This window comes from Ptiloglossa arizonensis, chromosome 5 (genome assembly GCF_051014685.1).
Source record: "Ptiloglossa arizonensis isolate GNS036 chromosome 5, iyPtiAriz1_principal, whole genome shotgun sequence".
NCBI classification, from domain to species: domain Eukaryota; kingdom Metazoa; phylum Arthropoda; class Insecta; order Hymenoptera; family Colletidae; genus Ptiloglossa; species Ptiloglossa arizonensis.
This window is the reverse complement of record NC_135052.1, coordinates 3,727,520-3,747,826: the sequence shown is the minus strand read 5'-3', so window position 1 is coordinate 3,747,826 and position 20,307 is coordinate 3,727,520. Positions and strand designations below refer to the sequence as shown.

Here is a 20,307-nt window from a genome sequence, read left to right as displayed (position 1 = left end):
CGCCCCTTCGAGAGAGTCTCGCGAGGCGATTGATCCAACGTCGCGACGATAAACCGAGAGAACGCGATACCGTTTATCAATTAAATATTTGACAAGCTCCGATTATCCAAGCTTGTTAACTTACTCTCTCTCCGTCTGCTGATAAACCTATCTAATAGATAAACTCGTCGCAAGTGTACGTACGTTCTGTAGTCTTGCATTCTCATCGTCGATACGTTCCGTTCGATTTCTTTTCGTTTCGATAGACACGATGGAGATCCGTGCACGCGTATTGGTGCATTTCATTTAACCGAGCGACAAAGTCCGTCCGCGCTCGCGATAAAATGGAATCTCGAAAAGTATTAGAATTAACCGTTAATTCGATCCAATAACGACGAAAGTAGATTTCGAATTCTTTCGTCGCCCGTGTTCCCGTCTACCTGTTCACACGGTACCTAATTGTATCGCGGAGACTAATCCTGTAGATAATCCTTTGGAGAAACGAGGACTAATAATTGCACGGTAATATAACTTCTGTAGAAGAACCCAGGTACTGCGTGTCTTTTGTTTACTGGCGATCGTTACGGGAACGACCCAACGTTACGATCGTTCGAGCCAAGAAACGAATTCGAAATTCGTTCGTTTTCGAGTTTCGATCACCGGTGGCAGTTCTCGACAAAACATTCAACGATCCGTCTCCAACGCGAAATCCGCGTACGCGAGCCAGAATTGTTTACGAAATTCGGTCCCGCGAAGTTTCCACGGGAGCCAAACACACCGGGCGACGCGTATCTATTTGCATCCGTTTCGTATTTATAGCGAGGTTTCGGGTACTGTGCACAGGTCCCGTGCACTCGACTCGTTCCCGTCGCATCGGGCCCTCCTCGATCGAGAATGTGCCTAACGAATATCCGCGAAAACGGGGGAATCCCGAAAGGAGAGAACCGACGAATCACGGAGCGACTCGAGAGGATGCATTTGTTAGGGAAAAAAAAGAAAAAGAAAAAACGAACCTCGATTTTCTGTGCGTTTGACGACAGCCCCGATTATGTAACGCGACGACACGGTTTTTTCTTTTCTTTTTTTTTTTCTTTAACGATCGAGCAAAACGCTGATAAATTTCGCAACGGTCGTTAATCAACGAATCAACAACAAACGACCGGTTCGAACTTATCGAACCGTGGCCCTGATCGCGCGTGTATACAAAACAGATGCTGTTTGTCCACCCATCCATCCATTCCTCCCCTCCTCCCGTCCAGTTTTCCCCCCACCCGTCCGTCGTGTATTATTTACCTTGGCTTTGCTCCTCGGTACTCGGAGCCATGGTGTCGATACTGGACGAGACACCCTTCCGTACGCCCGACGACGTGTTATCTGCCAGGGTTATCGTCGGCTCGTTACTGCCTTCGTGAAGGATACCGGCTTGCAGAGCGAGATTCCTCACGGCGAGACAGTAGCTCAAAATCGGGGCCTGGAGTAGGTCGAAACAAGCAGCGACCCAAGGCATTACTGACGAATACGAGGATTAACCTCGGGAGATTTTTTCCTTGCAGGGGAAAGAGCACGCCGACCGGCAGGCAGCAGATCGATGGGAAACCGTGAAACAGTTTCAACGACAGGAGTAAAGGACGAAAGGGGACCCTGAACCCCAATGTTTCCGCGGTCGAGAGGATCCAGCGAGCAAGAGCCCTCTATTAGTACGGAATACTCGTTAAACTTGTCCTACTAGGTTAGTACACTCCTCTTGTTCCGTCTGCCCTCGACACTCGGGCTAAAGTTCTTCCGAAAAATGGTCGCTGCTCGTGTGCCGTATTATGGACAACAGGTCCTCCCTCATTCCAATTTGCTTGATCCTCACCTCCGGAGCCAGTTTGCGAGCTTCTTTGTCTTTTTTGATCAGTACCCCGGTCTTGTCACCTGTCCCCGATGACGATCCCTTCGAATCCAAACCCGTGTTATCTCGCGTTTCGATCGCGCTGCCGATGCTGGGGTCGTCGCCAGCTATCTAATCACGTACGTTTTGTATTTGGTACGGGTTGCTAGCCCGTGCGCACGCGCTGCCACAACTGTTTGCTAGTAGTTTACATAGTCACGGTGCTGCCCCACCGACGTCTTACGCGCCGGTGTTCCCTTTACCTCTCCTCTTCCTTCGTGTCACGGTGGGCTGTACACGTTTCACACCTTAGGTCTCTCTTTCTTTCTCTCTCTCTCTCTTTATGTATGTATATATATATCTATCTCTCGTTCTTCTTCGGCCACGAGAACAGCGTGCTCTACCGACGTGGATTTCACCGAACCCTCGAATGTATCGGCCCGAAGAAATCGGTATATACCGGTGAACCGGTTTACAAGAATCGATTCGCTCGTGCCGACCAAATTACAAAGACACGAATCGTAGCGGGTCGACCGCAGCTGCTATTGGCGTTTCCTGACGCTCTCGATTCAACTCGATCTGGTTACGTGTCGCGCGAGTATACACGCGAAACTGTTTTGGCTAATTCGAAACGAAAACAGAGTTGCACAGACTCGTCCGAAACGCGAAAGCGATTCGTTTGCACGCGGCTCGAGGAGATTCCAGCGACTGCTGTTCCCTCATCCGCAGCAGCTTTTAGCAACATCGACCCGGACCTAGTAGGCGCCCTCTGCCGGAACCAGCCAATGAACGCTCCGCTAGCCCCTCTACTCCCGTTCAGCACTCACGTTAGAAATACGTCGAACGAACTCGCGTTTGTCGACAAAACATCGAGGTTCGCCGGGCCGGCAGAATCAAAACATCTCCGTACTTTTTCGACACGTTCACCGTAAGAGATCAATCATTCGGAGAATACGAAAATGGGTGTTCTTGCTCCGAAAACGTACGATACAATTGCACGATACTTTGGCAAAATCCGGATTAACGAAGCTACCCGTTTCTCTAAATTTGAATCGACCGCTACAGCGCTTCTACTGACGCGTTTATTTTCGTCCCACGTGTTGAATTATTTCTTCGCGAAGAAATGTATTACGCGTTTGTGCTAATACTTCGCGAGACGAGCCGGGATATCATTGCTAAGAGCAATAGCAATTGTAGCCGGCAGCGATTAACTTCTATTAGAGCGGTACCCTCGGTCCTATCGGATGCATCGGTACGATGTCGAGTAGGTATGAATCACGATCGTAATTTTTAACCGTACTACTTAAACATTTCACAATGGTCCGGATCGTGCTCCTAACACGAGAAAAGTCGAAGAAAGAATATTTTCCTTTATTACTTTTGAATATATTTCTTAGGGTTATAAACACTTGGAGAAACGACAATCGAAAAACCCATAGAACTCTGTTAACATATATTATTATAAATAATATTACCAAGAAATAAAATTGCCAAGTATGTTAGATTTAACCACGGAAAGAATTTAACGTCTAGGAAAAGATGTTTCGAACGATTACAACCAAAAGTCGATAAAAACTTTATAATGTTACGTAAATGGGCTTGTGACGGCAACTTTGGCCAAGAAAACTGTACACAGCGGTTTGAAAATTTAGATTCAGATGTGGTGTAGTTTATTAAATTATAAATAATTAATACTTTGACAATAGCTAGATAACGGTAAATAAGGTGACTATAGCACAACTCTTTACAACCCTGGTCCCTTTCCTTCCGACAAAGGAAAAGCCCTTACCTGCTTCTTCGTTGGGCCTGTTTCGATCACGACTTTCTCTTTTATTATCCTCGCTCGTTGCTCGCCAAATGCTGGCTTAAAGCTAGGTTTTCGAAACCTACGCTAAGCTAAAATTACGATAGTGCATAGATGATTCATCTGTATTTATAATTTCGTTTGTTTCGTTACTTATATTGCACTATAGTATATAGCGAAGAGAAAATTGTAATAGGGAAAAATTCTCTATCGAGTACCACGAGACACCGCAGAACAGTTAAATTTATTTCTGTAGAAGGAATTGACGATGTAGTTGGACAAGACATTTTTTTAACTGAGAAACAAATGACGAAAGAATTATTACGCTATCATAATATATAAATAACCGAATATAGTTCAATCTCTGAACATAAAAACTTGTTGGGTCACGTATATCTAAATATACACTTTGGAATTCACGAAAGACTATGTGATTCGATTTCTCTTAAAATTAACGAAGAAATATCAATTGATTACAAACTTTTTTTTACGACAAAACACAAACTCGATGAACTGAAGATATGTTATACTTCTGAAATTAAACCGCAGTAGATTAATAATACCGATAAAGTAGTAAAAAAAAATGTCTTATAAAACTGACGATTCTTCTACAATTACATACTAAACAAAACGATTAATATATTCTTTTATTTCATCCTCCTGATGTCATTTATACATCGTTCAAACCCGAATCGTTACTTAACCAATAAACATCTTAGAAAAATGACAATTTTTTTTTCGAGTTAGAAATACGATTCGAATCACTATGTGTTTGTTGTCTTTCCACGGGTAATAATTCAATGTCATGTTTGAACGTTTAATTACACGTGAGATGAACAACATACAGGGTGAGTTACGGAATACCTGAATGTTTACCTTAGGTTTCGATGTACAAAAATATCGTTCCAAGGACACAATTTAGGGATCAAGATCATTTTTGAGCGAATTTTCAATGTCGTCGTTATTATGTTAAATGGAATTACTTCGATCTCGTGCATTTTCATTGATTGTAATTTCAGCGAAACAATACAAATAATATAAATTAATGAAATGTCAAAACAAATAAATACAGTTCTAAATCTCCGATTCTATATTTCTGAGATTAGTTAAATTTATTTATTCCTTGTTACGACATTGATCGATTTGCGAAAGGGTAAAACTTTTTTTTAGCACTGATAACGATTAAATATGTTTCAACTTTTCGATAATACAATCTGGAAAAGAGAATAAATTGACGTAACATATACATACTTAACGCGATCTTAAGAAATATTGAAAATAAAATATTCTCTTCTATTACGAGGTGCTACTTTTTTATCACAAATATGCAACTAATACAACAATTATTACGCCAGCGTGATATATAAATAACTGAATATAGTTCAATCTTTGAACATAAAAACTTGTTGGGTCACGATATCTAATTATACACTTTGCATTTCACGAAAGACCATCTGCTTTATAAATATTTAATGGACAGAAGAAATGAAGAATATGCGGAACACGGTTCAAAACTACAACTCTTTATTGTTACATGTAAATTGATGTCGATAACGAAAACAATTAGTTCGTTATAGGAGTAAATTGAAACAAAAGTTATTCGCGTATACGTGCATTTTACTCGACCATGATTCGCGGTCCTTTAGCGGGAAACTTAAAATCTAATGTATAAATTCTCAAAGTAATAAACGATACAAATTATACTAAGAAGAAAGGAGCATCGGTAGAAACAAAAGGAAGATAAACGGATGAATGAACTTTTAATCTCGACTCGATACGTATCTATAATATTCGAACAACAAAAGTGTATAGTTTCATCGGTTATATTGGTCCTTCGAGGTTATGTACGTACACATTTTTCTCGTGTCCTCGAATTGAAAAAATGTTCCTTTTAACGCGACCCACCCTATATATGGTTCCGCGAAACGACTCAAAAACATCACGAACAGATGACGATTGTTTTCAGAGATCAGAAAATGCTGTTTTGCTACAATTACGTGACTGTTCATATTTACTCTGATTACTATCTCGACTGGATCGACCCCTTCGTTCCCTTGGCCTATTTGTGGAGCAAAGTCCGCATTTGTTTCTCCTATTTAAACAGTCGAGCATCCAGGCATGTGTACGGCCGGCGTCATTAAGTTCAACCGGCGAACTGGCAGATCATTACCATCTTGACCTGTCAAATTGCATCACAGTTCGATAAAGCGAGCCGTGGACGTTTCGACGTCGACGCCGAACCATTGGATTCCTTCGAGGTCATCATGTATCTATAAGTGCAGCCTTCGATGCCAATCGAATAATGCAACTTTTACAACGACAAAATTCCACTGTAGTTATTATGCAATCTGTTATATAAGGTCGTTCTGCTGTTAAACAACGATAGAACCAGGCGTACCGGCCCGTCACACGCGGAATATTAAATTAATGCAGATCACAACCTCAATTTGGATAATTATTCTATTCGCGAAGTAACGATTGGTGGTCGAAATGTACAATGTGACACCTGAGACGTACACGGGTGGTTTGTTAAGCGACAACCTTGTTAGGTACGAGCCGCCAAATGCGTTATTCTATCCCTGTTGAAAAGTTATCCGTTGGCTATAAATGTTCCATAACAGTGTTTCTCAAACTTCGACTTCTCGTACTCTCTTTCGACGAAGAAACACTTTCGGTGGGTCCTTAAACGATTGAATTAAATTATGGATTTTTAAATACATTTTAAAATTTAATTTCTCTTTTTTTTTTTTTAATGTAGTCGTTTCAACGATTTTAACGTCGTTTGAATGGTTTCGAGATTTGTCATTTATTCGTTTCTTACGTTCTATTTTACACCCAAACGTAAATTCGAACAAAAATTAACAGTCTCGTGTAGGTCTTCTTGGAATTTATTTAATAGTATTCAAAAGAAATTTGTTTCGTTTTCTCGTAAAACTATGGCATTACAAACGAAAAACGAAATAAAATTCGGTATACTTTATTACGTTTCACAGAAGAAAATGGAAAAGCGACGAATACAATATAAGTACAAAACAAAGTTGATAAGACTGTGCAAACATCTTCGGTCGTTTCAAGCGTTCGAGTTTCTTACTTTTTACTTCCTTATTTATGTTCTTGTTATTAACATTGGAAAACTTTTTAACGCGCGTTTTAAATAATAAAATATTATGAGATGCATTTCTTTTATTCCACTATGTAAAACGTTAGAATTGTTTCCGTCCACAAAACACAATTTGAGGAATCACAATTTGAGGAACACTATTCCATAGATCTGAATTAGACTCGCTTTTCATTTTTAAGGGGAAACCTTATCATTTTACATCAGATCGTTGAATTTATTTTTTACTCCAATTTTTTAAACTTTTCAAAGTGGGATTAACGTGCCATACATCTTACATCTCTTTCCTCCGAAATCATGTGCAGTTGCCAAATCATGTGCAGTTGCACATGCCATCCAATTTCTTGGAAAGAAATTGATGTTCTTACACGTATCTCAATATCACAGACATTAGAAAATATGAAAACAACAACACTTCATTAATTCTGAGTAATACACACGTTGGTTTTACCTAGCTGATTGTTTTATAACTTTTTTCCTTACTATACTTTAAAATTTGTTCGAATCTCTTTAATAATTTTTCTTATTTAACAAATCACGGTAGATCACTCGTTTAAATATAATGATTGAAAATTAAACCACATTATCGAACAAGTAAGATTAAATCCTTCCCAATAAAGATCTTATATAAAAACCATAAATGACTGTGACTAAATTACTACACAAATTTTTCTCAATAATATAATATAAATTACACTTTTGGAGTGTTAATAATACTGCCACAAAATGTATCGTAACAGCTATCAATAACGAATACAATAAAACTTAAAAATTCACGAATGCAACAAATGTAAATCAAATCGTAGACAATTTCTATTCGAGAATACGAGATAACCTTAGTAGAAAAAAATAAGCAACATCAACAGAATTTATACCAAGCCACGCAAAAATAACGTGCAACCACATCATAGAAAAAACAGAACAACTTAGTTGTGAAACATATGAAACATAGTTTAAACATACATTAATTGAATCTTAGAAGTATGAAAGTCAGAGGACAATTTTCAGACCGAACTCAACTACGAAAAAATTATTAACCAGATCGAAAGAAAATAAAAGTCAGTGCATTCCTCAAAGACATAAATCTACTTAACAAGTTCTAACAACCAGAAGAAGGTGCTAATTACTCTAAGTAGTTGATACGACTTTGAACGCGTAGACATAAAAAAAAAAAAACGAATACCAGTGTAAAAAAGAAGTGTCACTACAATTTACAATTAAAAGTATCTAGAAAGTGTTCTCTTTGGATTTCTTTCTCGTGTAAAATAAATTTAATTTATGTAAAAATAAATTTAATTTATTCATATATCGTCGAACAAACATTTTAATCATATTTTTGTTAATTTCAACAAGGTAGAAAGTTGTTGCAAACAGAAACTTTATCTTGATCGAAACATCGAGATAAAAATAAATTTATGAATTGCTCTTGGAACCAAAAAGTGAAGTCTACGTAAATCACGCTGTAAAAAATGTCTTCTTTCATATTTTTTAACAAACAATTATTCCCTAGAAGATTATACAGTTTTGCAGGGAATATCGTAAGTTGTTTTTTTTTTTCTTTTTTAATAAAGAAACCAGAAATATTCTTTAATAAAAATAGAGCTAAAATTGAATATAAACGTTTAATATCGAATTACAAATTTTTCGCTATAAATTTTTACTCAAACGTGCCACCGTTACTCCAAATTGTTTTTACAATCTCGTACCGAGTGCAACTCTTTTCAATCGAATTTAGCAAAGGAAAAAACAATTTGGATAACTGATACGTCTCGATGATAGAAGTTCACCGATTTACCCTTTGCCATTGATTTTCCATTTAGGTAATACGAGCTCACATTCGAATAACTGGACTTGAAACCACGTTTATACGTTTTCCTAATCTATCGTTTGGGCTACATGATCGTTCGTCTTCCAGGATGGTCGTTTGGCAACAATTCGCTTAACAGCTCGGTAATAAATTCAACAAGCGAAGCATCGAGGAAAATTTCGTCAAAATATACCGTGTTTCCAGTTGTTTTACCATTTCATAAACGAAGACGGTGACTCACAATTTCAAATGTGCCAATGGGAAAACACTGAACGTAGCGCGGTTTTTCTACGAATACCAGTGAATAATACGATCGTTATTGGCGCGTGAAAATTGGTCGACATTGTCTAACTTTCCATTCAAATAATTGTTCTGCCGAGTTTCCACTTGTTGACACGAGCAGCATCGTCGTAAACGTGAACGTGACTTTTCAGTCACATGACTCGTAACACGAGCAACTGACAATCTTCCATTCGAATCAGCATCCATCATTGGTGATCGACGACACGAGAAACATAAGAAATAACATCGATATTAAAAATATAAAATTTTCGAATCACGAAAAAAAGAAAAAAAAAATAAAAGAAAAGAGTAGCTGAATATTACTGAATCGTTTTTATCAATGTCAATAAACACGGTGCGGTACGACAAACGTGTCGAGCAGAGATAAGATTCTCCATCGGAAGTGTTACAAAATGTTGCGATTTTCTTCGTGTAATTTCCAACACCGTATCATCCAAATCGTTTTACAACGCTTCGTAACACTTTTTAATCAAATTTTCCCATTTCGGATCCCGTTCTCCCTTCTTGTGCAATCTGTGACGTAATGTTTCTAGTCGGCCGATTTCACGGTATCGTGCAACGTAAACAAAAAGGTAAACAGAATGCGGTGTGACATCGTCGAGATTAATTACTCTCTGTCGCGTAAGTATAATTCTTCTCGACGTTTGTTGGATTCCCTGGCAAACAAACGGCGCTGTTTGCCGTGGAAATAATCATATTGCTCGGAAACGCGTGCAATTTGTCACCATGAACGGAAGATTCCTCTTTTCTTCGTCAATGTAGACGGTAAGATGTGCGAATCCTCGTACACGATCGACCCGATAAGGGAATTGTGCATCGAGTATCCTCGCGCGTGATAAACGCGTGCTCGGCCGCTATGCGATAAAATTACGGCAGAGGTCATGAACGATCTGAGGATAACGCGGAATGAACTCCGCAATCTCTAACCTGAGTGCTCGCGCGTGAACCTGTTAACGTAACTCAATTGAGAGGAGAGACGTCGAATTATCTCGAAGCGTTCAGTCACAGTTTAGAGGGTCCTCGTTCTAAAAGAGTCAGTGTCAAGAAGGTACACGCTCCCGTTCAACTACTATAAATAGAATAATGCTCTTAACGATCGGTCGTGTTAATGTTCTGACAAATTGCTAGCTGCATCGAATTGATCCCCTCGAGGATCGCTCGAGTATCGTTGACTCTTGTAGGTTCTAGAAACGATTCGGTTTCGGAAACATCTAGGAAAAAATGTGCAAAGTTGTTGCACTTGTGTTTCGTTTATCTTCAAGATCTGAATACTATTTATTTTATTCCGGTCGGGAAGAATCTCAGTTTGAAAACATCCCGTGATACTAGCGGATCAAAAAATTAGGTACGCAGCGCATCGCGGAAGATGGCGCGTCAGTCGCGATCGTACAACCCTCGTCTGCTCTAAATATTTCTAATATTAAATATTTTTAAACGTTGAACGGTCGTCGACAATGTCATTTCATTTCGTTGGAAGATCTTGCAACGAGATTACGCGATACCATTTTGCAATTCCATGAGTTGTTAATGTTATTACAGTTGGTACTTAAGCACTGTAAGAATTCCATTGAATACGTAACCTATATTCGTATAATACGTTTGTTCTAAGTATTTCGCGTGTTCAATTTTCTACATAGTTGATACAGCACGTAGCGACTTCGATTATTCTAGGTTAGTTCACAATATAGTCTAGGACGCATAAATGTGCGCATGTTCGTGCGTGTGCATGTGCATCGGCCATACATTTATGTACGTGACACGTATGCATTTGAAAAACCTCGATTTAAAGACTATCAAATTTGACTTTTTTTATTCATTAATGACACCTCAAGTTTAAGTGTCCCTTTACTTAATACAAAAGTAAATGCTCCAATATTGCATATTGTACGTGTAAAATATAATTGAGTAGGAACTATAATATCAATTTCAGTCAATTTTATATTACAGACACATTGATGCTATGGCCATCCATCGGGCAAAGCTAAGAACTAAAATAGTTCATAGGTATGCAATCCACTGGTTAAACAGTCGTGCAAATTTTCATAAGTACGACCAAAGGGATTCGAGAATAAATAGCACTTGGAAAATTCAATTGCAGGTAACTGTATTCTTACAAATATTCTTAGCCCATATTGTTAAAATGTTCCAAGTTTCATCTGTGTAAATAAATCATTTATTGTAATATTTGTTGTGACCAATATATTTGATACAACCGCAAATGATACGAACGGGAGAAATTGCTACGTGTACTAACTTTCTGACTTCAATGGCTCAGTTGAATACAGTTCCTATAATCGCTATCTTCGAACAAAAAGATCGTCCCAAAATTACTGATATATCACGATATCGACTGTAATTCTCACGCTCAATGATATTTCCCATTTGTGATCCTGATTACCATCGAAACAATCAATTCTTATATTTAGTAGCGCTAATAATACAACTTAAATATCTTCGTACTGGGAAAACGTTGATTTAGCTTCTTCTTCCATTAGGTATCCCCATGAACAAAATTTCCTGTTTAATAGCAATAGATGGCAGCATCAACGTCTAATTTAAAATCCCTAGACATTATCTAGGGACCTTAAAAGTTTCGTTTACGCGGTTCACTGGAAGACATGACACTTCCGACATCAAGGCGGAGTTTCCGTTTGATTACGTGTGTATACGAAGCCGTTAATCTAGACTAGACTTGTAGAACGAACCGGTTTGTCTCGTGGCAAGTGATTATTACGTATGGCCACAATGAGATTTACAGACAAGTTCCTCTATATATTCGCGATATTCGGTATTGCGAATGCTGGTGCACCTACGCTCGTTTTACTCGACAATTTAGCAATAAAAGAAACTCATTCCATATTTTTCAAGACATTACAAAGTACGTAAACATTCGGCTATTTTCAGTGAAATGTCCGTCAATTACTATTCATTGACAGCCGCTTTATGTGTCCCTTACTTAAAAAGTATAGTGGCACTATACTTATTTAATAATATTAGACGATTATTACATATACAATTTTAGTAGACATTGTAGGAAACAAACAGAGGTTAAGCTTCTAAACTTTCCAACAAATATATTGTTATAAGTTGCGTATAATTACTGTGTGTATGGTTATAGAATGCGCACAATTCTTTAAAGTTACACATAAGGTTTATACTTTTTATTCTATTACAGATAGTGGATATACATTAACGTATAAATTAGCAGATGATGCTAATTTACAACTATCTAAGTATGGAGAATATTTATATAAACATTTGATAATATTTGCTCCATCTGTGGAAGAGTTTGGTGGAGCATTGAATGTCAAGGCAATAACCGATTTCATAGATGGTGGTGGCAATGTTTTAGTCGCTGGTTCTCATCAGTCTGGAGATGCATTGCACGAACTAGCATCCGAATGTGGTTTTGAAATTGACGAAGAGGGCTCGGCGGTCATAGATCATCTAAACTACGATGTTTCTGATAATGGATTTCATACCAAAATAGTTGCAGATTCGTCTAACTTGATAGATGCTCCTGTCATTGTTGGAAATAAAAATGTACAACCCTTACTTTATCAGGGAATTGGACTAACTGCTGATACAGACAATCCTTTAATTTTACGTCTATTAACAGCATCTAGTTCAGCATATTCGTACAATCCACATAATCCTATAAAGGATTATCCACATGCAGTTGGCAAAAATACACTATTAATTGCAGCTCTTCAAGCCAGGAATAATGCAAGAGTTGTGTTTTCTGGTTCATTGTATTTCTTCAGTGATGAAGCTTTCACTAATCCCATTCGGAAAGTTCAAAGTGAGAATAATTTCGAAAAAAGAATTATGTTTAATCTCTTCCAAGTATATATTCTCTTTTTAACTGTTGTAATATCACAATAATTATATATTTAATTAACAATATAGGTGGGCAAAAGTATGAGAAATCTGGAAATGAGATTGTAGCAACAGCAATCGCCCGATGGGTCTTCAAAGAAAATGGTGTGATTCGTGTTTCTTCCGTCCATCATCATAGATTCGGAGAATCTGAACCGCCTGCTGCTTATACCATAATGGACGACGTTGTTTATTCTATTGAGGTCCAAAAACTGTCGGGTGATAAATGGGTTCCTTATGAAACGAACGATTTGCAATTGGAATTCGTTCGAATCGATCCGTTTGTCCGTATGACGATGAAACCGGTAGGAAACGGTCGTTACGAAGCAAGATTTAAAATCCCTGATGTCTATGGGGTTTATCAATTTAAAGTGGATTACACTCGCATCGGTTTGACTCATTTGTATAGTACGACGCAAGTGTCGGTCCGCCCTTTGCAACATACACAGTATGAACGTTTTATACCAAGTGCATTCCCTTACTATGTAAGTGCATTTTCAATGATGAGTGGTGTATTTTTATTTTCGTTCGTGTTCCTGCATTACAAGGAGGACATGAAACCAAAGTCTGAATAAATTCTTTATAGTCATAAAAGTTTAAAAATACTTTACAATTAATTAAATCGAATACAGCCTATCACTTTCATAAAGTACACTTTAAAGAGAAGAAAGTGTTTAATCAGACATTAAGTAAATGACAGCTTTTATGACACATGTATCCATGTGTAATAAAATTCTTCTATTTATTTAATAAAGGGTTAAAAATTGGGAGGTATAATTTGTTTAAATACAAAAGGCGTAAATATCACACGAAACCTACTTGCACATGAACTATTGGAATTTTTTTTTATACAATGTTAGGTATCTTTGAAAGATGTTTTTATGATTACTATAATAAATGGAAAAAAATAAATGTAAATAAGTATATTTGTAATTTAAATATGTTTATATTTTAGTTATTTAGAATACCCTAATTTAATCTATTGAATGTTTGATCCTATGATCAGTGCGCGAAACGTTTAAAAAGAGCTTTCTCATTGGTCGATAAAAACATCGTTTGTGCACATTATGTGAACCTGAATTGCATGAAACTAAACTGGAATTATTCATATAATTGGAAAAATTAACAAATTTTTAGTTTTTCATTATATAATTTGCAACTTTTTGTCGATTTTTCAAAATTTCAGAAATAACTAATGGATGATCACAAAGCATTAACTCGAAAATCTAATAATAAAATACATATGTCAATATATCTACACATTCTACTGTAAAATTGAAATTTCACAATATATAAAATTAAAAAATAAATGAAATTATAAATTTGTACGTTTTATCGACAATGTCGAAACAGTACGTAATTTCAACCGCCGGTGTGTGATCAACAAGTTGGTTATTACTAAACATAGTAATATATGAGCATAAAAAATACTCCTTTTATTTGAATACAATTCTACCTTGTCGCTAGTAGTTTACGAATAATGTTACTTTGTGAATTTCGAAAAATTAAAAGAAGCGGAGAACCAAACTTAATCCTCCCTAATTCAATCGATATATAAATACTCACATCGAGAGAAGTGGTTTATCGCGTTATTAAGTACCTATCATGAATTAAAAGACTGAGAACAAACTTCGTGAACATTGATAAAAGTAAAATGAGTTTATTCTTATTTTATTATTATATAAATTTGCATTGTTATAGCGAATTTATGACAGAAACGGCATAAAAATTAATTGAATTTAACGCAGTTATCAATTAGAAATGTGAATGAAGCTCGAAGTAAATAAAGGTGGAGTGTATAATTAAGTGTAATTAATTCTCTTCGTACAATAATTGTTTTTAGGCTCCATCGCCAGCGTCACTCAGTGAACGTATATCATCGATTTTAAGTATCATTTTCACCAATTGCGTAGCTAACAGAATTTGTTGTGTTTTGCTCGTCAAAGTCTCGATGACGTTTTGCACCTTCATGTCTGTAACATAAACAAATAATTTATTGTTGTTCGTTACAACAAACACATATAATAGTAAATACGTACTGGCTGTGCCAACATTCAAGCAATCAATGCCGAGGGTAGGATTGTTCTCCATTAGTTGGCGGGCTTTAATTTCAGCCAACGTGTCGACAGGGGAAAGACCAGAATTTTCGGCAAGTGCCATTGGTACAGCTTCTAAAGCTTCTGCAAACGCACGGAAGGCATACTGCTCCAAACTGCTAATTTTATCTGCCTGATCTGCACATGCAAGGGCACAAGAGATTTCGGCAGCACCTCCACCATATAATATCTTTTGATTCTTGATTACGTTACGAACAGTACAAAGTGCATCGTGAATCGCACGTTTTGCTTCTTCAATAATCTTGAAATAGAAATACAGATAGTTTCAAAAACCTATATGCTTCTTTTAATTAAACAAAATTTATAACATACAGATTTGTAACATTACACAAGTTGTCTTCCATTAAATTCATGGAAATTAAACAGAATTAATACTGCAATGTATTGTTTTTGCAAGGTGTCTGGTCAGTTGGATATATTTTAATACCACTGAAATTCTCCTTGCTTGTGGTTTGCTTTGAAGAGAAATATTCTAACTTACCATTTTATTTCCACCGCGAATGAAAATGGTGACTGCTCGGGAATTCTTGCATTCTTCAATGATAAGCATTCGATCTCTAGTAGTACCAAATGTTAATTCTCTAACGACGCCTGCGTAACCAAGTTTCTCTGGTGTTAATTCTTCAAAACGTGGAACAATACGACCACCCGTTGCAATAGCAATACGCTAAAAAAATTCGCTAATGTTTTATTATATTTAACATTTTTTGCAAACTTATAAAAATAAAATGCAGTACTCAGATCTCATAATCATTGGTCATTAGAGCCAACTGTAAACGAAAGATTATCAACTAACACATTTAAAGAACTTTACTTTTCATTCTTGTAGTAGAAAACTAATACTATTGGATTGTTTGGAAAGTAATTTCGTTTGTTCCCAACAGAGGACATATTTGTATTTTTTCACAGCCAACTTCACACTTAAGCCGCACAATCATTATATATTTTGACAGCTGATATAGTAGGGCTTGTTTGTTAAAAATTTTGTTTGATTCTTTGCAATAGTTTTTGTTTGGTGCCCTATCAAAGATGGAAAATCGAAAGCAGCATTTTCGGCATATTTTACTCTTTTACTATCGAAAAGGTAAAAATGCAGTTCGAGCAAGGCGAAAATTATGTGATGTGTATGGAAAAGATGTATTGACCGAACGACAATGCCAAAATTGGTTTGCAAAATTTCGTTCCGGCAATTTCGATGTTGAAGATGCACCACGTTCTGGAAGGCCCGTTGAAGCCGACGAAGACAAAATAAAGGCATTGATAGATGCAAACCGCCGAATAACGACTCGTGAGATTGCTGAGAGGTTAAATTTGTCGAATTCGACCGTTCATGATCACGTGAAACGTCTTGGCTTAATTTCAAAACTTCACATATGGGTTCCACGTGTTCTTACAGAACGAAATTTGCTTCGTCGCATTAACGACTGTGATTTGCTTCTCAAACGTCAAGAAAATGATCCATTTTTAAAGCGAATCATTACTGGCGATGAGAAATGGATTGTTTACAAAAATGTTAAGCGCAAGAGATTATGGAGTAAAAAAGATGAACCAGCTCAAACCACTTCGAAGACCGATATTCATCAAAAAAAGGTTATGCTATCTGTTTGGTGGGATTTCAAAGGGATCGTTTTTTTTGAGCTTCTACCGGACAATACCACAATTAATTCTGAAGTATACTGTGAACAATTGGACAAATTGAATGATTCACTCAAACAGAAAAGGCCAGAATTGATCAATAGAAAAGGTATAGTGTTCCACCACGATAATGCAAGACCTCATAGAAGTTTGGTAACTCGCCAAAAGCTTTTACAGCTTGAATGGGATGTACTACCACACCCACCATATTCTCCAGATTTGGCACCTTCGGACTATTACTTGTTCCAGTCTTTGCAAAATTTTTTGGACGGGAAGACCTTCACTTCAAATCAGGACGTCAAATATCACTTGGACCAGTCTTTTGCCAGCAAAGATCAGAAGTTTTATGAGCATGGAATCAATCTCCTGGCCGAAAGATGGCAAAAGGTATTGGACCAAAATGGAGAATATATAATTTAATAAAATGTTTATACACTCTAAAAAAATTGTATTTCATTTTCACCAAAAAAAAACGAAATGACTTTTTGAACAACCCAATAATAAAAAGTTCAAATGTCTAAAATTATGTTAGTCGGTTATCAAGACTTTTACCCTCTTCCATTGCACTTGGTCATCATTGAATAAAGAAAAGCATGTTTGTAGCAAACACAACTACAACTTACTTCAATTTCTGGGCCACCAACCCATCTGACTGCAGGCAATCCACTTTGTAGGAGAAGATGATTGGCTTCGTCGTCAAATCCCCATTGGCAAATAGCAAGTGTTGTTCCTGCATCTTTAACCCTTTTCACCATTTCAGTGAATTTCTCTCGTTCGTATTCACGTAGAGCTCTATAGTCTTCGACCGAAGTAACGTCCAAATTATGTTTCGTTTTCGGTTTGGGTGGTTCAAATGGACATGTCAAAATGGCCAACTTGACATCTTCCAATCTCTAATTTAATAAATACTTCTTCAATATTAATCTCATAATTCATAAAAATCGTGTACCAAATAAACAATTATTATCCCTTCAGCTCTTATAATCTTATGATCATTGAAATCACAAGTTTGATCATAGTATAATTCTTTAATGTCGACTTTGCTTTCCTGATTGACAAAGTAACCAAAGGAATAATATTCAGTTCAAAACAAAGAGTAAATTAAACAAATTATCCAAACCTTTACTTTCTATTACTTTTTTCCCCATTAAGTGTATTAATACATTTATGCAAAATAACTCATAAGTTTATCGTGTAACAAATGTTATCTATTTTTACCTTAGGCATTTGAGGATGACTAAAATCTTTATCAATAACAACACCACGAACTAAGACAGTATCTTCTAATCTGCCACCAACTTTCCCATCCACTTTTATGAGTTCAAAATTCACATCGCGTGCAACAGGATCCAAAACTGCGAACACAGCATTTACAGCTATTTCTGCCATTTGTCTATGACATTTGTTGATGCTGGAACAAAATGAAGAAGGTATGGTCAAGCTGTAGTTACAACGATCACACAAGTTTAAAATTTCATCTTATTACATTTTTGAACCAAGACTGGTCAAAGCGATTTTGATGTACGGTTCTAGATTATCTGTACTTCCCTCGAAGTCATCTACTATGTTTTTGAGATGTTTCGTTGCACATTTTGCTGCCATTTCGAAACCATCTGCTATTCTAATAGGATGAATCCCTTTATCTATCAGCTGTTCTGCTTGTTCCAAGAGGGCACCAGCTAGTACAACTACTCCGGTAGTACCATCTCCAATTTCATCGTCTTGAGATTGTGATAATTGAACCATTAATTTGGCAATTTCATGATCCACGTCCATGTTCTTCAAGATAGTTGCTCCATCATTTGTTACAGTGATATCTCCATCGGAACTCACCATTAACTTATCAAGACCTTTAGGTCCCAAAGAAGTTTTAAGAATATTAGCCACATTGCGGGCTGCTAAAATATGCGACTGAAAATTAAAAATTACTTATTTATTACATACATTGTACATATATATTTCATTACTAAACAATTACTTGTTGGTATAATAAATAAAAGGGACATAATGTTGGTTTTAGACAAGTTATTTGTTTATCTATTTTGTTATTTTCTGAATCAACATTTTCAAGTTACTTTTGATTCTGATACAGATTGCAAACCTATAAATAGAAAATAAATGTATCATAAGCAACCAATGATAACTTATAAAAGGATAACCTTATAAAAGGAAACTGATAAAAGGAAAACCAAAGATAACTGTAAACTAACTTGTCTAAACGTCTGAAATAAATAAACAAATAGCTTATCTAAGACTAACAGTGTATTCCTTCTTATCCCTTTCGTACGAAAGGTAATAATGTAGTTAAAATCAATAACTTTTCAGTATTCCACAGGAGTATCCTGTGATGACTATCTCCTTTTATGGCAAAAAGAAGAACATCCGTCAAAATGTAACTATATCCCCGTACTATTCAAGTATTGATTCAAAAGGAATAAACCGTTTTCTTAACACGTTCAAATAACGACATGTATGATTTTCGATTCTAAATTATGTTGCTTAAATAACATTTTCTCGATTAATTGTCAAGCTCAAAACGTCGCCATTACTTGTGCTTCACGTGGTCAATCCGCAGATCCGTTAATAAAAGTCCTAAACTTCTACGTCATGTAGAACCAGGAATAAGTATGCAATAAGAATACCGTTAAGGTTTTCAAAACGAAAAAGTATGACAGGAATAAAAAAAAAAATGGGAATAGGGTGAAAACAAATTACTCAAAACTGGTTTACCTTAATTGCATTGGTGCCGGTCAATCGTTTTTGTTTGTCCTGATCGCGAAGAATAATAAACGGCCGACCATATTCGTCGAAAGTTACAGCTCCTGGTATCGCAGTCATTTTGCTTACCAGTTCAACACAGACACTTTATACTTGAAACACGAGTGAGGTAGCGTCAGTCTCTGCAGAATTATATTCGTTCTTCGATACAATTATGCGACCATCTTGTTCCCTTAAACGGATGTGCATAGTGCCATCTGGTCTAGAATATTCGAATTGGCAAAGCGGTCTCCTAAGTGAGATACAGTCACAGACGAAGTACAAGGTAGATCGGGTATGCAATGAAACTTTCTGTCCCACGACTAGAGAGGCTATCGTAGCGATGTGTCAAGAACTGTAGTACCGACCTTGCGAAAATCAATGGTTTTACAACGACCTCTACTTTAAAAGTAATTCTGGCAATTATGCTCAACCGAGCCATCGAAGTCGGTAACGTTAGCGAATTTATCTCTGCTGCTATATCGAAGAGAGTTTAGATCGAAATCTAATATATTTACAGTTGTTGCAAAAACAAGTTTTGCAATTGTTATCGAGAGATCGATTTAAACCATCGCGATTAATTTCGATATTTACAATTGAAAGTATTGTAACGTTTCAATCGAAATCAAATTGTGAATATCATCGCGAAATTGCTAAGTACAATAAAGACCGGAATTGTTCGCGGGAAGGATGGAAAGATAAATGCAATTTAATCGTTTTGTATGCACCACAATGTATTTCACATTAAACTCTGCATTATAATTTCGAACAGTACATATACATAGTTATAGACATATAATTATGTTGGAATTAATTCATTCGATAGAGGTACTCTTGACTCGAGCCTAAAGCGGCCATAGTCCCCCAATGTGTCGTACGTTGAAATAATACACGTAATAGAATCATTCTTCAAAATTCCCTATCGCGTCAAGGAGTTTGCTAATCTACTTGATATGTATTAGTCTTAGTTCTTAATTTCGTCTTCGCTCGCTTGACGTCACAGTTATCGATAATTGAACGATGAAATAATTATTG

General features: G+C 36.6%; 3 protein-coding genes across 3 annotated transcripts in view; 1 reads left to right on the top strand and 2 right to left on the bottom strand.

Annotated features, from left to right (window-relative positions):
- The window catches only part of LOC143147067 (6-phosphofructo-2-kinase/fructose-2,6-bisphosphatase), a 28,478-nt gene extending 25,910 nt beyond the window's left edge, over positions 1-2,568 (bottom strand). Inside the window, exon 1 of the mRNA XM_076311935.1 lies at positions 1,273-2,568. Within this exon, the coding sequence (XP_076168050.1) occupies positions 1,273-1,486 (214 nt within the window). The 5' untranslated portion in view covers positions 1,487-2,568. The remainder of the gene's footprint in view (positions 1-1,272) is intronic.
- An 8,939-nt stretch (positions 2,569-11,507) lies between these two features.
- On the top strand, positions 11,508-13,702 carry LOC143147066 (dolichyl-diphosphooligosaccharide--protein glycosyltransferase 48 kDa subunit-like). The gene is made up of 3 exons (XM_076311934.1): positions 11,508-11,762; positions 12,060-12,686; positions 12,794-13,702. Exons 1-3 carry the CDS (start codon positions 11,621-11,623, stop codon positions 13,336-13,338), a joined length of 1,314 nt encoding a protein of 437 aa, XP_076168049.1. The 5' UTR covers positions 11,508-11,620; the 3' UTR covers positions 13,339-13,702.
- An 851-nt stretch (positions 13,703-14,553) lies between these two features.
- Positions 14,554-19,488, bottom strand: Cct5 (chaperonin containing TCP1 subunit 5). Its single transcript, XM_076311933.1, has 7 exons — positions 19,246-19,488; positions 18,002-18,426; positions 17,734-17,926; positions 17,139-17,408; positions 15,362-15,547; positions 14,803-15,121; positions 14,554-14,736 (listed from the first exon to the last, which is right to left on the bottom strand). Exons 1-7 carry the CDS (start codon positions 19,351-19,353, stop codon positions 14,603-14,605), a joined length of 1,635 nt encoding a protein of 544 aa, XP_076168048.1. The 5' UTR covers positions 19,354-19,488; the 3' UTR covers positions 14,554-14,602.
- Between the last annotated feature and the right edge of the window lie 819 nt (positions 19,489-20,307).

Excerpts from the sequence above, each read along its gene's own strand:
- LOC143147066 (XM_076311934.1), top strand. The coding sequence starts at position 11,621 with ATGGCCACAATGAGATTTACAGACAAGTTCCTCTATATATTCGCGATA. Across the intron at positions 11,763-12,059 it reads ATTTTTCAAGACATTACAAA|ATAGTGGATATACATTAACG; the intron begins GTACGTAAACAT and ends ATTCTATTACAG. Across the intron at positions 12,687-12,793 it reads TCCCATTCGGAAAGTTCAAA|GTGGGCAAAAGTATGAGAAA; the intron begins GTGAGAATAATT and ends TTAACAATATAG.
- Cct5 (XM_076311933.1), bottom strand. The coding sequence starts at position 19,353 with ATGACTGCGATACCAGGAGCTGTAACTTTCGACGAATATGGTCGGCCG. Across the intron at positions 17,927-18,001 it reads ACCAGTCTTGGTTCAAAAAT|CATCAACAAATGTCATAGAC; the intron begins GTAATAAGATGA and ends ATTTTGTTCCAG. Across the intron at positions 15,548-17,138 it reads TTGGTGGCCCAGAAATTGAA|CGTATTGCTATTGCAACGGG; the intron begins GTAAGTTGTAGT and ends GAATTTTTTTAG.